The sequence below is a fragment of the Poecilia reticulata genome, chromosome 9 (assembly GCF_904066995.2).
Source record: "Poecilia reticulata chromosome 9, P_reticulata-male-v2, whole genome shotgun sequence".
Classification (NCBI taxonomy): Eukaryota; Metazoa; Chordata; class Actinopteri; order Cyprinodontiformes; family Poeciliidae; genus Poecilia; species Poecilia reticulata.
Genome location: NC_088838.1, coordinates 18,775,935 through 18,789,085, shown reverse-complemented (window position 1 = coordinate 18,789,085; position 13,151 = coordinate 18,775,935). Strand labels below are relative to the sequence as shown.

General features: G+C 41.6%; 1 protein-coding gene across 4 annotated transcripts in view; it reads left to right on the top strand.

Annotated features, from left to right (window-relative positions):
* Window positions 1-1,207: 1,207 nt before the first annotated feature.
* ebf2 (EBF transcription factor 2) overlaps window positions 1,208-13,151 on the top strand; it is a 37,172-nt gene continuing 25,228 nt past the window's right edge. For 2 of the 4 annotated variants that reach the window (XM_008418606.3, XM_008418604.3), the window contains exons 1-6: window positions 1,208-1,880; window positions 3,372-3,528; window positions 5,158-5,215; window positions 7,282-7,337; window positions 7,455-7,528; window positions 8,814-8,882. In XM_008418606.3, coding sequence (XP_008416828.1) covers window positions 1,747-1,880; window positions 3,372-3,528; window positions 5,158-5,215; window positions 7,282-7,337; window positions 7,455-7,528; window positions 8,814-8,882 — 548 coding nt within the window. In that variant the 5' untranslated portion in view covers window positions 1,208-1,746. Of the gene's footprint in view, window positions 1,881-3,371; window positions 3,529-5,151; window positions 5,216-7,281; window positions 7,338-7,454; window positions 7,529-8,813; window positions 8,883-13,151 lie in introns of all 4 variants that reach the window. The other 2 variants (XM_008418605.3, XM_008418603.3) reach the window with 1 other exon arrangement.

Sequence of the window (13,151 nt, the reverse complement as noted above, 5' to 3'; positions counted from 1 at the left end):
TTCTTTTAAGGTTTCATGAATCTCAAGCTCTGTTATAGATCAGTAAAATGACCCAACTATGATCTGACCAGTTTAAGTATTTTGACCAGAGATGGTGAAATGCTTTCCAGATTCTTGAAAACAATCAATCAATCAATCAAACAAACAAACAAATTATCAATTTAAATTACAGCTTTGAATCAGAAACCAACTTTAGCATTTTTTGCTCTACATTATTTTGTCTTCATTTTTTTAACCATGTGCACAACTCTGGGGGGCGCCCACTCCCTATTGTTTGGAAATAAGAACAACAGACAAAAATTGAAGCCGCCTCAGTGATCAGGGTGAACATTTCCTGCTCTGGATGCAACTGGGAAGGGCTGTTGTGTGAGAACTTGGCCACATGTGAGCACTTTGGGACATCTGAGGGATGTACAAATGTCCCAAGTCATTCTTTTGAGAGAATGATTTGTATCTTCACATCAGAAGCCTCCAATAATACCAGGAAATGTCATAAGATTTGTTGCCAGTCTCTTCTTTGAAATGAATTTAAAAGAGGGATCTGAATACTTGTTAGAAACAGTGACAAGTTTGGAAATGCTGCTTGCTAGCAAGTAGAGCTATTATTAAACTGCAAATGTTGATCAATGAAGCTCTACCCGCTGCCTTATCATGATAGACTTAAAACGTTGACAAACTGCTTAAATGAAACTTTATAAAATTCTTACAATGATTTTATTGTCTTAATTCTTACAGATTGTTTTCTTTAGTGCAACCTTGGTGCTACTGCCCCGCCGAAACGTTTATCTGAAATGTCACAAAGTTACTTAAATAATAAATAATAATAATAATAAAAAAAACACATGCAGACATTCAACAATTTACTTACATTTTATTTTGCCTTTTGAAGCAAAGTTATACTCACAATTTCTTCAGCGAGAACACAGAATAAATATACATAACCTCATTGTTAGTTATCCTTCCAAATATAAAAGTGTCTGTGATGCAAACGTTGAAAGTTTGCTTTTTTTAAAAAAAAAAAAAAAAAAAAAAAAAAAGTAAAACCTGGTTGAACTGTTGTCTGGAAGTTTGCGGTGAGAGTCACCGGTTGGATAGTGAATCTGGCAGCGGTCCATACAACGGATGCACTTTACACCAATGAGAGCATCCATTTCAACAATCGGTCCCCCATATGGCACTTGGCCCCTCCTCCACGCTCCATCCCGGCGGAGGGTCTCATTCATGCTCCAGGACAGCGGCTCACTCCAAGCCTACTGGCCTCAGCATCAGCTGTTTTTGATCCAACCCGGCCTTGTGACAAAGGAAGACTTTCTGCGCGCAGATCTACTTTTTTTTTTTTTTGTACTTTTTTAAAGTACATCTCCATCCCCGTCTGATCCTCTCTGTTGGAGCAGATGATCCGCTGCGCTCCCACTCCTGCTCGAGATGTGCGCTCGGACAATGATTGTAATCTGTGGAGACATATATCTACATTCATCTCTTGAGCCTTGAATGAAAGAAAGTCCGTGCGGATTTCTACTGAGCCCCGTTAAGAGTCATAACACAGCACCAGACATTTATTTATCCCCCCCCCTAAAGCTCACTGGAAGCTTCTTTTGCGGCGCTTTTGAGGGAGAGCGGCGCCCTGAAGTGGACCCTCTGTTCGTTACTGAAGTGCTTCAACTTGTCCAGGCCATCTTGTCGGTTCCGAACCAAATAATACCAGAATTTCAAAAAGTCATCCAAACGACCAGGACAGGGCTTTAAATGTTTGGGATCCAGGAGCAGCTAATACGAGACGTGAGCGGATTAAAAGAGAGAACTCTTGGAGAGGAGATGGATCCAGTCCGGTCGTGGGTGCGTAATGTTGGAGTTGTGGATGCGAACGTTGCAGCGCAAAGGTAAAGTGCGAAACTCAACTTTTCCCGCTACGCTTGCCTATCAGAACTGCGCAGAATTTAATTTATGGCTTGTTAGGAAATAGTTTGGAGTATAGATGTCAGAATAGAGTCATAAAATTATAGGAAACATCTTGCTGTAAAATATGAAAACAACGGCTCAGATTATGATAAATTAACTCTTTAAAAAGGACATGACGAGCGATCATGTTGTGAATTAGACGTAGGGTTGAAATTTGGGTTTTTGTTTTGATGCGCAACAGGGTTTTTCCTGTCCAAAACGTTTAAGTTTGGATTAAAACTGTACAATTATCGCAAAAGTTTTAATGCAAAGGAAAAAAATACCAATAAGCCTTTTATGTATTAATTAAAATTTAGACTTAACTTATACTCCACAGTTTTTTCAATTTCGCTCAATTTTTTAATAAAAAAAACAAACAGTTTTTACCGCTTAAGGAATTTCAAACTTTTCGAAAAGAGCAAAGTTAATTTTATCAGCAGCAGACAGTAAGATATAAACGTTTTCTTATTATTCTGTCGCAATTTTTTGTTTTCCAACTGAGAGCAAAGTTACGTCGCAAAAAGCCAAATTAGCGTAGCTTTATTTTAAAGAAAACGATCAGCGAAGAAGTAAAGCTGTAGCTTTATTTAACGATATAAAAGAAGCTGATTTCTTTTGTTCAATTCAGCGCAATAAGTTGGATTTTTCTTAAGCTAAAAATATTATTAAAACAGGCGCAATGCCTAACTCATTATCAATAGAGAGAATTGTCAAGGATGATTTTAATTCAGATTTACGTATCTTACATGAAGCAAACTTCTCCTCAAAGAGAAGAACTATAAGATTTTTGTTTTAAAAATGTAAATGGACCATTTCAAAGCCGAACTAAAATAAAAGTTGCATGTCTGAATGGAGACAAACATGAGATATGTTCAAAACCTTTACTTTTTAAAATGAATTCCTCATGTTTTGGTTTTTAATAAGGTGCTCCTCCAGGTCAAAAGTGCTTTTTGTTTCGTTCATATTACGTTTCATTTTCAGTCTATATTATGATAAATTAGTGTTGTTTGTCAATGCATTTAATTTTAGCATTTAAATCCAAATGAATTATTTTTTTCAAAAACAGGAACATGAGCTGAAATAATGTGACTTTACATTTTTGCAAACAATGAAGGAAATTATATAAGGTTTGCAGCAGGTTTTTGATTTATTTATTAAAGACATGTTTTTGACATAAAAATAAAGACAAATAAACACTAAAAAGCTCAACTTTTTACCTTTCAAAATTGTTTTATTTTATTTTTTTGTATTTTTTTTTTGACAGAATATCTGAAACATCTAAACTCCAATATTTCTCAGAATTGTGTTTCCAGTTTTTATTTATTATTCACATTTTAATTTGAAGGAGAATGCAGCCGTCTCACAAACAAAGAGTTAAACTAGACACAATGATTCCTGAGAGCTGATTGTGCCTCTTCCTGCTGTGTCCTCAGTGGAGTGGCCCTGTCAAGAGCTCACTTTGAGAAGCAGCCGCCTTCCAATCTTCGCAAGTCCAACTTTTTCCACTTCGTCCTGGCCCTCTATGACAGACACGGCCAACCTGTGGAGGTGGAGAGGACGGCGTTTGTGGACTTTGTTGAGCACGAGAAGGTGAATGCCTTTCTGTCTTGATAAACTGTCTCAGGGTGACATCAACTCAAAATCAATTCTTTTTCATCCCAACACTTCCTTTGGAGAGAAGCACACAGTGCAAAAATAATTAAATAAATAAATAAAAATAAAATAAAATAAAATAATGCATTTAAAATCAGATAACATTTCACTTTAACCAGGTGCTCAACCTAATCTTCCCCATCCTGAGTACAGCCAAACATATCGAACAGCTGACGGCTACATGTTTACACGAGCTTCACCCTCAATGAGCTGATGATGGGGGATTGAAAAAGAATAACTAATGACTAATTAGCAGCTCGCCTCATTAGGAGGATATCACCACTTTTTAAAATGCAAATCATGCTTGCTGCTGTTAAGATATACAGTGAACTAATCATCAAAGTGTCTTTTCGTTGAAGCCCCCCCCGTGCTTCAGTGGAAGGCCTTGTTGTTGAGTCTGAAATTTTCTCGGTTCAGACACGAGTGAAATGAGGAAAGAGTTTCAGAGTTGGATGTGAAGGAGCGACCACGACCGACGGATGCTCGTGTTTTGTGTGGAGGGCAGTGGACCTCCTGCAGCTCCGTCCTGAGAGGAGTAGAAAAGGGGGACACCTTCCTGCCACGTGAGGCCGAAACATATTTGTGCTGTCATTCACGCTGGCAGCGGTGCTAATGCCAGGTGTGAAAGCTGTCACTGTGCTGCTCGTCGTGCCACACAGGCCAGTGCCGACTCACATGATGACAGGGGAGAAGTTCATTTTCTGCATGGTTACCCTGGCATCTGTTTTTGCCTCGCAATTATGCAGCAGTAAAGCGATGGCATGGCAAAATAAATGCTCCTCTGAGTGCATTTGCAAAGACTTTATGAAGCCAGGCATCCATCTATCACCTGTTGTGTCGCAGTCTCACTCCTCATATTAGGCTCTGAGTTTGTCTTCATGCATCTTAATTCCTACACTTTCTTTTTCCCCCCTTTTTTTTTTTCTTTTACAACCGCCTCATTTTGCCTGTTTCTTTTTTCTTTTGCTCTCCTCCTTTCCTGAGCTCATCTCTGCGAGATGCAGGCCCTCCTGGGTTATTGGACCAGAGAGCATTCCTTTGAGACCACTTAGAAAGACCAGTGGAGGTAGAGGATGAGAAAGAAAGAGGCGGAACAAGAGCCAAACAGGGAAGAAGTGAGAGCTTGGGCGAAGGAGGGATGGTGGAAAAGAAGTTTTTTATGTCAAGGTCCGCTGGTGCTCGGGCTCACACACACAGCAGGGGGGGAACAAAATTTTCCTCCTGCACACACACGAGCATGTACAAATGTACCCCCTGCTTTGCAGCAGAAACGACAGTTCGGTCAGATCTCTCCGTTTCAGGACGCTTGTATCAGAGATGATGGTTCCTGTCTCTACAGTGAGCCCCAGGCTGAAGGTTAAGTGCTCAGCTTATATGCATGATGAGCTTTGAGCCTACTGTCCTGACCTGGAAGATGCTCCACGGAGAAGAGCAAACTCCAGGATGTTAATATATTTGGTGATATATATATCTGATGCCCATGTGCAGATGTCTCTACCCCAGTGAACTCATCAGCATGCATTGTGCTTCTCTCTGTGTGTTTTTTCCCCTCTTTCCAAGGAGCAGACAGGAGAAAAGACAAATAACGGCACACACTACAAGCTACAGCTCCTCTACAGTAATGGTGAGTTGACAAAAAAAAACAACAGCTGTATTTTGATTTAATTTTCTCGTAACAAGTTATATTAGACTCACTACCAGGAGTCGTAAGAGTTTCGAGGGACACACACACCTCTCCGCCACACCCCAATCCCTCTGCAGCTCATTGCCTGATCTGTCTTTTCTAAGATTTTAAAGCCCTCCAAGCAGCTACCTCTGGGCTCCAGTAGAGGAAAATGAGATAAATGTTGCCACCCCATCCGAACCCCCACCCTTTGCCCCGGCAGTTCCTTCACATCAGATCAGGGGATGCACAGAAAATTGTGGTTCCCCTGAGTCACCGCTGCCCCTGCTCTGCCATCCCAGTGGCACCCATGGGAGAGAAGATAAAAGGCGAGTTCTGGAGAAGCCCCCTTCACGCAGAGACGAACGCACCGCATGTACACGCGAGCACGCCAAGAGCACTTCCTCTACATGCCCTCCTTTCCCTCCCCTTCCCCCACGAAGCGATATCAAAGGCGTCTCAATCGAGACTTTGATGAGAGGAACACATTTTTAAAAGCAATACTCTCAAAAGCCTCTGTAGAGAAAATACACGAACAGCGACTGTCTTCTCTCATGCAGCAAACCATTAAACGGTTTTTCTTGCTATTCTACGCTTCGCTGTTTCAACTTAAAGTTTCTAAATGTCGTCGCAGTTGCAGATACTGTAGGTGCTATGAACCTTTCCAGATTTTGTCAATTTGCGACCAGAAGCACCAAGGAATTTTATTCAGGTGGACCAATGCAAAGTAGCAAATGATTGTGAAGTGCTGGAAAGTGATACCATTTGATTTAAAAACCCCAGACAACTGTGGTATTCATTTGCAAATGCCCCTCTTTACTCAAATATCCTCAAATAAAACCCAGTTCTATATTCAGAAGTCCTTTAATTCAGCTTTTCTGTGGAGACCTCAGGAGACTGACTGCATCATGAAGACCAATGAACCTTTACGAAAGAGAGGCAAGAGGAAGGTCTCTGTTGAAAGAAAGCCATAAGAAGTCTAGTTTTACTGTTTGCCTCAAGAGATTCAATCGACCCAGCAAACGTGTGAAACGAGAAGCTCGGGTCAAATGAGAAGAAAACATCACCATGCTCACTTTCAAGCATGGCAGTTGCAACATCATGCTGTGGGAAAGCTGGCCAGGGTTTAACGGAAGCTAGATGGAGCCAAATCCCTGGCAGAGACTGAAAAAAAAAAAAAAACCTGATTCACTTTCCAGTGGAACAAAGACGCTGAGCTTACAGCCAGAGTGACAATGCAATAGTTTAAATCAAAGCATATTTACGTGTTAGTATTGCCTAGTCAAAGTTATAACCTAAATACATTTGATTGAAAAAAAAAATTCTCTATGTGTAAAAAAGTCCAACAAACTTTCAAATCCTTGTATTGTTTTGTTTTTCTCTCCTTCCTTGTTTGAGTTGGTAAAGCTGCAGCATCCCCTTCAAAGGATTAGAGTTTCTGCTCTTACTGTAGCAAAATGTGAAAAGGCTCAAGGACTATTAATACTTTCTGTATTGTTTTATAACTCTTTGTCAATCATCTCAACTTCTAGCTCAAAGCCAACACAGAAACAACCATAAAGAGCACATCCTAGGAAATCCGTGAGAATCCTGTAAATTACAGCCCTAAAGTAGGACATGAGAAATGTTTATCAAACATCAAATGACTCAATTCCCTCAGAAACCATTGCAGAAAAAATATGATTGCACACCACGCTTGTTCTCCTCAGTTGTCTGGACTGAATTCAATACTTTTTTTTGTGTGTGTGAGACTGTCGGGAGGTTGAAAAAGAATAATGTATCCCATAAATCTGGTTGCTTTATTTTTAGCGTTCAGTGGGTGGTGAGAGCATTCTTGAGAATTTCAGGACTGCCCCTGACATACTGTGGTATTGATGTGATTTTTAAAAAATAAATCCAGACTTGATGGGTCTCGATTTATCAAACGAAAATCACCTGCGTGCGTAACAATTCTCCCTTTTCCTCCTGCTTAGAACAAGTTGCAACGTTATTGATGAGATCCACATCCTGTCTTTTCTTTCTCACAGGGGTTCGTACGGAGCAAGATCTTTACGCGCGACTTATTGACTCCGTCACCAAACAGGTTGGCAGACTTTCTTTAAATCTTCCTGAAAGGATTCCAATTCATCCTAAAGAAATTAGTTTAGCTTTCCCACATGAAACTGAATCCGTCCTGCTGGTCTTTATTTCCTCCTCACAGCCCATTTCGTACGAGGGACAGAACAAGAACCCAGAAATGTGCAGAGTTCTGCTCACGCATGAGGTTATGTGCAGGTGAGTGACATACAGTGATTGAAATTTTTTGCCCAGCGGGACTAAATCCAAACATCCATTATTCTGTTACACTCTGATTTTCCCGGCATCGATGAAATGTGCTTTTGGGACTCTCTTTTTTTTCTTTTTTCTTAAAAACGGGGGTGTTGTTAAACTATAAGTCTACTCTGCCTGTCATCATCCTTGTTACAGTGCTGACCCCCTGCTGCTTTCCGCTGTATCGCAGCAGGTCGCTGGTCCGGCTCCTGTTTCTTCTTGGGCCCCCTCTCTTTCTGACCCGGGATTTTTTTGCAGGCGGAACTCAGCTACCAGCACCAAGCAATTAATGGGCAACAGTTTCCTCTCTTCGCTCACTATAACTCCCGCTGTTATATTTTAGCCAAGATGGCATGTGTGAACATGGTGTGACAAGAGTACTCCGGCAAGCAGTGTTAAAGCGCTGATTTACTAGCATTTAAAAACTTGAATTTGAATAAGGACCAAGGCGATTTTATTGTTATGAGGTGAAGAAAGAGGACAAGTGAAAGGGATGGGTTATGGATGGGGAGCGTGGTCTGGAAGTGGGGCACTGACCTGGGACTCAGAGAGGTAAAGGATGTGGTCCTGGGACACGCAGAGAGGAACTGAGACGGACCGGGCTCGGCCATTGTGTGGCCAGCAGATGCCCGAATGTGACTCACAGCTGGCTAATAACAGAGCCGAGGAGGCAGAGGGCAAGCGTCACAGCTGGGGAGTGAGGCCGTCTGACAGGGGGGCGGCGGGGGGAAGGGCAGGGCCAAGCTGGGACACGGGAGGGCTGAGGCGAGGTGTAGGGGTGGCAGATGGTTAGGGGTGGGGGCACTTTTGTTATGCAGTGAAGGGGACAGGGAGGTGTGTTGGGGGGCAGGAGGGGGGCTGGCCAGCAGGCTCCTCGGACAGAACCGCTGACGAATGGTAGGATGCTGTGGGATAGGGTGTGTGTGTGCGTGTGTGTATGTGTGCAGTGGAGCTGCATGGGGGTTGAGTTTGATTTCAGAATCAATGTGACAGATTGCCTGGCTGGCTTTTCACTTTTGAATGGTCTCTCACTGTTTGTAGGGTGTGTTGTTGTACCTTTTCTTCCTCTTTTCTTCTTTTGTCTATTCTTCCCCTCCCCTCTCATGCCTCCTTTGTGTGTTTCTGGATTTTGGCCGACCGCAGAGAAGCGTTGTCTGGGACTGTGGATGCTGATGGGCCAGACAAATAATGGCCGGTTTGGTTTCATTTTCTGACTTTTTTTCTCTATTTCTTTCAACCACCCACTCAGCCGCTGCTGCGAGAAGAAAAGTTGTGGCAATCGCAATGAGACACCCTCTGATCCGGTCATCATTGACAGGTAAATAACATGAAACATGTACCTCCGATGATCCACCACTACACACCTAATGTCCAGTTTGGCTTTTCTCTTTGCATATATGGAAGTAAACACTCACACAGAAAAAAAACTGGAAATGTTTCACTCGTTCATCTTCTTCTTAAATGTAAAGATAGTTTGTGTTTTAAAGCAGCCCCCCTTTTGTTGATCAAATGTTGGCTGACACTGAAAGGCAACCTGTCCCACTATTTTGTTCGCCTAAGCTGCCAAGATGGGACACAAACACAAATAAAAGAAAAGAAAATGTGGTCTTGAGGGTGTTGCTCATTTAATCCCTTTTCCATTGTGTACACTTTCTATTTGGGGAGATTCACCTTCAACTTTTGTCCAGTAAAGGCATCTTCTGCAAGAAAAATCAGTTCATACCCATGAGGAGGAAAAATGTCATAATGGATGATTTATAGAGGTGTTCTTATTTTCTACCAGTAATGTTGTTATAACTTATTTTGATTTGATCAGGGGACCTAATTTGTTATAATCAAATGGCTTTGAATGAGGATCCAAACTAAAATAAGCAGAAACAGGGTGTAATGCAATGTTTTAAGATGTTAATGTACAATTAAGTTAAACTGTACTTAACATTTAAACTTTAATGCTTTAAGTCACATGTTTAACACCAAAATAGCAACTTGAACACTATAGTATAAGTATTTGTAAAGTAAGTAAATGTTGAAAAAATGACTCAGAGCTGGTCTTAAGATATGTTTTTGTTTTTATTTGGACTTGTTATGCTTTTCACACCTTATCAGTTCAATACCTGGTCATGAAACTAGTTAACCCTGACATGAGAATAAATCAGGCAAAATAAAAGTGCTTAAACCTAGAGGAGGAATTGGATCTACATGTAGCAGATTGAGATTAAAATGGGATTTTTTAACTCTTTGATACCAGTAGATTGTCAAAAAGTAATTTTTGTCAATAATCCTTTAAATAAAGGTTAAATGAAAATAAATTAAATTTACTCAGAAACAGCCAGGCATGACCACCTGCATTGTTTTGTGATACAGTGTGAATAAAACAGCTGTGCAGTTTCCTTCTTAATGGATCCATTATTTATTGGAGGAACTGAATGTCGTTTTCTTTCACTTTGTACAGATTTGCCGTCAGGCTACAGGTGTCTGAAACATGGTGACTCTCAGGGAGCTTTTAGCTGAAAACATGGCATGGAGTCAATGATTGGCTGGGGGATGAAGGCTCTGTGTCAGCTGTTCACTGGATAGTTTTAGTTTCTTACAAACATTACTTCCAGATGCAATTTGTATTTGATTTATTCTTTTATGAGCTTGAGAATTTTTCAAGTATATGGTGGTATTAAACCTTTGCACATTATTTGATGTTTCATTTCCAATACACACTAACACAATTAACTAAGTGATCATGAATGTTTCAGTCATGTAATTTTACACAGCACAAAACTCTCGTTTCTTAAGGCCTTGGTGAGCCTGCGAGTCATTTTCTACCACACTTCTTCCTTCCACTTAACTTTCCATTAAACTGTTAGCAAACAGTACTCTTTGAACAGCCAATTTCTTTACCAGTAGGATTTTGTGGGGCAAGTCAGCAGTCATTATTAATAGATTGTGTCTGCTATGACAGGGGTATAACTTGACATTTCTGTATTGAAGTATTTTCTTTTGTTAGTCTTATGTAATGTTTAATTTACTAGAAATTGGATTTTATTTTGATTTGAATCGCTGATAATCTCCTAATTTATCGAGTCGCCTGTTTATCTGCAAATGCTGATATTTTTAACCTTTCTGGATCTGCTGCAATTTCTTCACTCCTGACATTTCACCTGGTGTAAGCACATGTTCCCTTTCATCAGAAACACGTATTTACTTCCTTCCTGTAGGTCAACTCTCATAATAAATGCGCACCTTCACAGCCAGTCAGGCTTTGTGCCAGATGACCACCCCTCTCTAATCAGCGTGCGGGTGAGACTTCACGTCCTGGGCTTCCCGGAGGCCTTGCATTGTCTGCTTGGCATTAACCGCAGTGATGAATGCTCACGAGCAAACTCGTACATGTGGAATAGTTTCTTTGTGATGTCAGAGACACAACCCTCATCACCTCTTCCCCTGTCTCTCTTCCACTCCCACCTTTCTGCCCGTCTTCCCGCTCTTCTGCCCCTCAATTGTCTGTCAAGGAAACACACACTTCATATACGTCAAGGACCTTTTTCTTTTTCCCCTCCTCAGTTCAAGCTGGCTGACTGTTGACAGTGTGTCTCTAAGGATCTCTGCTGAAGATAGTTTTCATATAACGGAAAAAGAAAAAAAAAATTGTGCTGTTGTTTCTTGAGTTTTCCCAGAATACGGCAGAGCAGCTGCTTTTTCCATTTACAGTGGCATACAGTTGGAACAATGACCCCTTTTGGCCCCTTGTTTTATTTTGTACTTCCTCCTAACATAGTCAAACTATCTTTGAAATTAGCTTAGCTTTTCAGCACGTCAGTGAGGACAAACCAAACTTTTAAGCGTCTATATATCAGTTTAGGCTCATGTGCATCTCTCAAGAGTTGAAATCGTTGACCTGCAGGATGAACTAATCAGACTGAGCCCGTTTTATCTTGATGGGCGCTTCTCCATCATAACTGATCTGCAGAATCTTCTCCTCAGGGATCGACCAATTAGCAGGCAGTTATTTTCTGATAAGCCGATGGAACTTTGCGTGACCAACATCGGTTTTTCTATTCCAAGACCAAACTTAAAGTGATTGGTCGAGCACAGTTTGCATCTGCATCCCCAGAATCTCTGCGCTGCTCGTGTGCTCACAGGAATGATGTATGTTTTTAGTGTTTGTATTGCGATCCTTTATTTATGTATGTATATGGATGTATGAACGATTGTCTGTGTGTCTGTGTGACCCTTACTGTGACCTTTTTCCCCAGTCACTGCTTGGAGCTTAAATTATTCATGTGTGTGTGTGTGTGCGTGTGTGCGTGGGTGTGTGCGTGTGTGTTTGTCTGCAGCCATGCATGTGTGTGTGTGTTTGTAGGAGACGGTCTGTTTCTGTGGATGCAGTAATCAGCCTCCTGCTCCCAGCCCCAACACCTGTTCTCCAATTAACATGCAGCGTTCTGGGGCCCACTCGCTCCCGTCGCCCAGCCGCTGCTTTCCACCCCTTTTCCTCCTTCTTTCGCTCTTTATTCTCACACTTGCAGCCTCGTGCCTCCTTCCTTTAAGCCCCCCCTCCCACCCAAGCTCACACACCACTCTCTCTCTCTTTTCTTTCGCTCCGTATTCCTACTATTTTGACTCCCAATTTCTTAATTCCCATGCTCCTCTTCTCTTTTCCCTTTTCCGTCTCTTTCGCCCCCTACCCCATTCCCTTTAGCCTGTCTAATTTTGCCATAATTAGGCAGTGTCATTAGGACACCTACCCAAGCACAAGGGAGTTTGCAATTCCCCAAACGGCCTCAAACCCCCACTTTTCTAATCTCCTTTCCATATTGTTTCAGTTTTCTCTCCCCCCCCACCGTCTCCTCCCCGTGCTGCTACTGCTGGTGCTGCTGCACCACGCAGCCCCCTGCACCCCTCCTACTCACTAATCCTGATTTGAGAGAAAAGAGAAAGAGGAGATCACAGCTGATCCATGAGGAGGGGTGGGGATGGGGGGGGGTGCGGGGGGGGTGCAGGGACGGAAGGATGAAAAGGGCAAGGGCAGCCGCTGACAAAGAGATGACTCAAGTTGCTTATATGGGCGAGCATTATCTAATGCTCCACTTCCTGCTGCGTCTAATAGTTTTACATCTGTATAATCTTAACATTGGTGAACCACAGTACTTTTCAAGTGGCTTCTGTGTTTGTAGAAGGCCCACTTATCTTTGACTGATGGGGTGACTGGCTCACTGATTGGTTTGATGATTGATTAGTAGAAAAAAAAACAAAACAGAGATCGATTACTCTCGGCTCATCACCATAAATGTTGCTCATCAAACTCTCGCAGGTAAACTTTACACCGCTTTTGTTTTCTTTTAAAAGTACTTCAGCTAAATTTTTTGTGTTTGAAATAAATACAAAAAAATTGTGAATATGTCACAAATGCGAATATTTCAACTCATTAAATTTCAAACTAATTTAATGAGCAGAACCTGAAAAAAAAATACCCCCCCCATTTTAAAAAATAGCATTTTCCACCAGTTATTGCTCAAACTGGACTCTCAGTATTAACGTAGGCAGATCTGTTAATGGTGGTGTTATTACCATTCATGACCCTTGACCTCTCAGA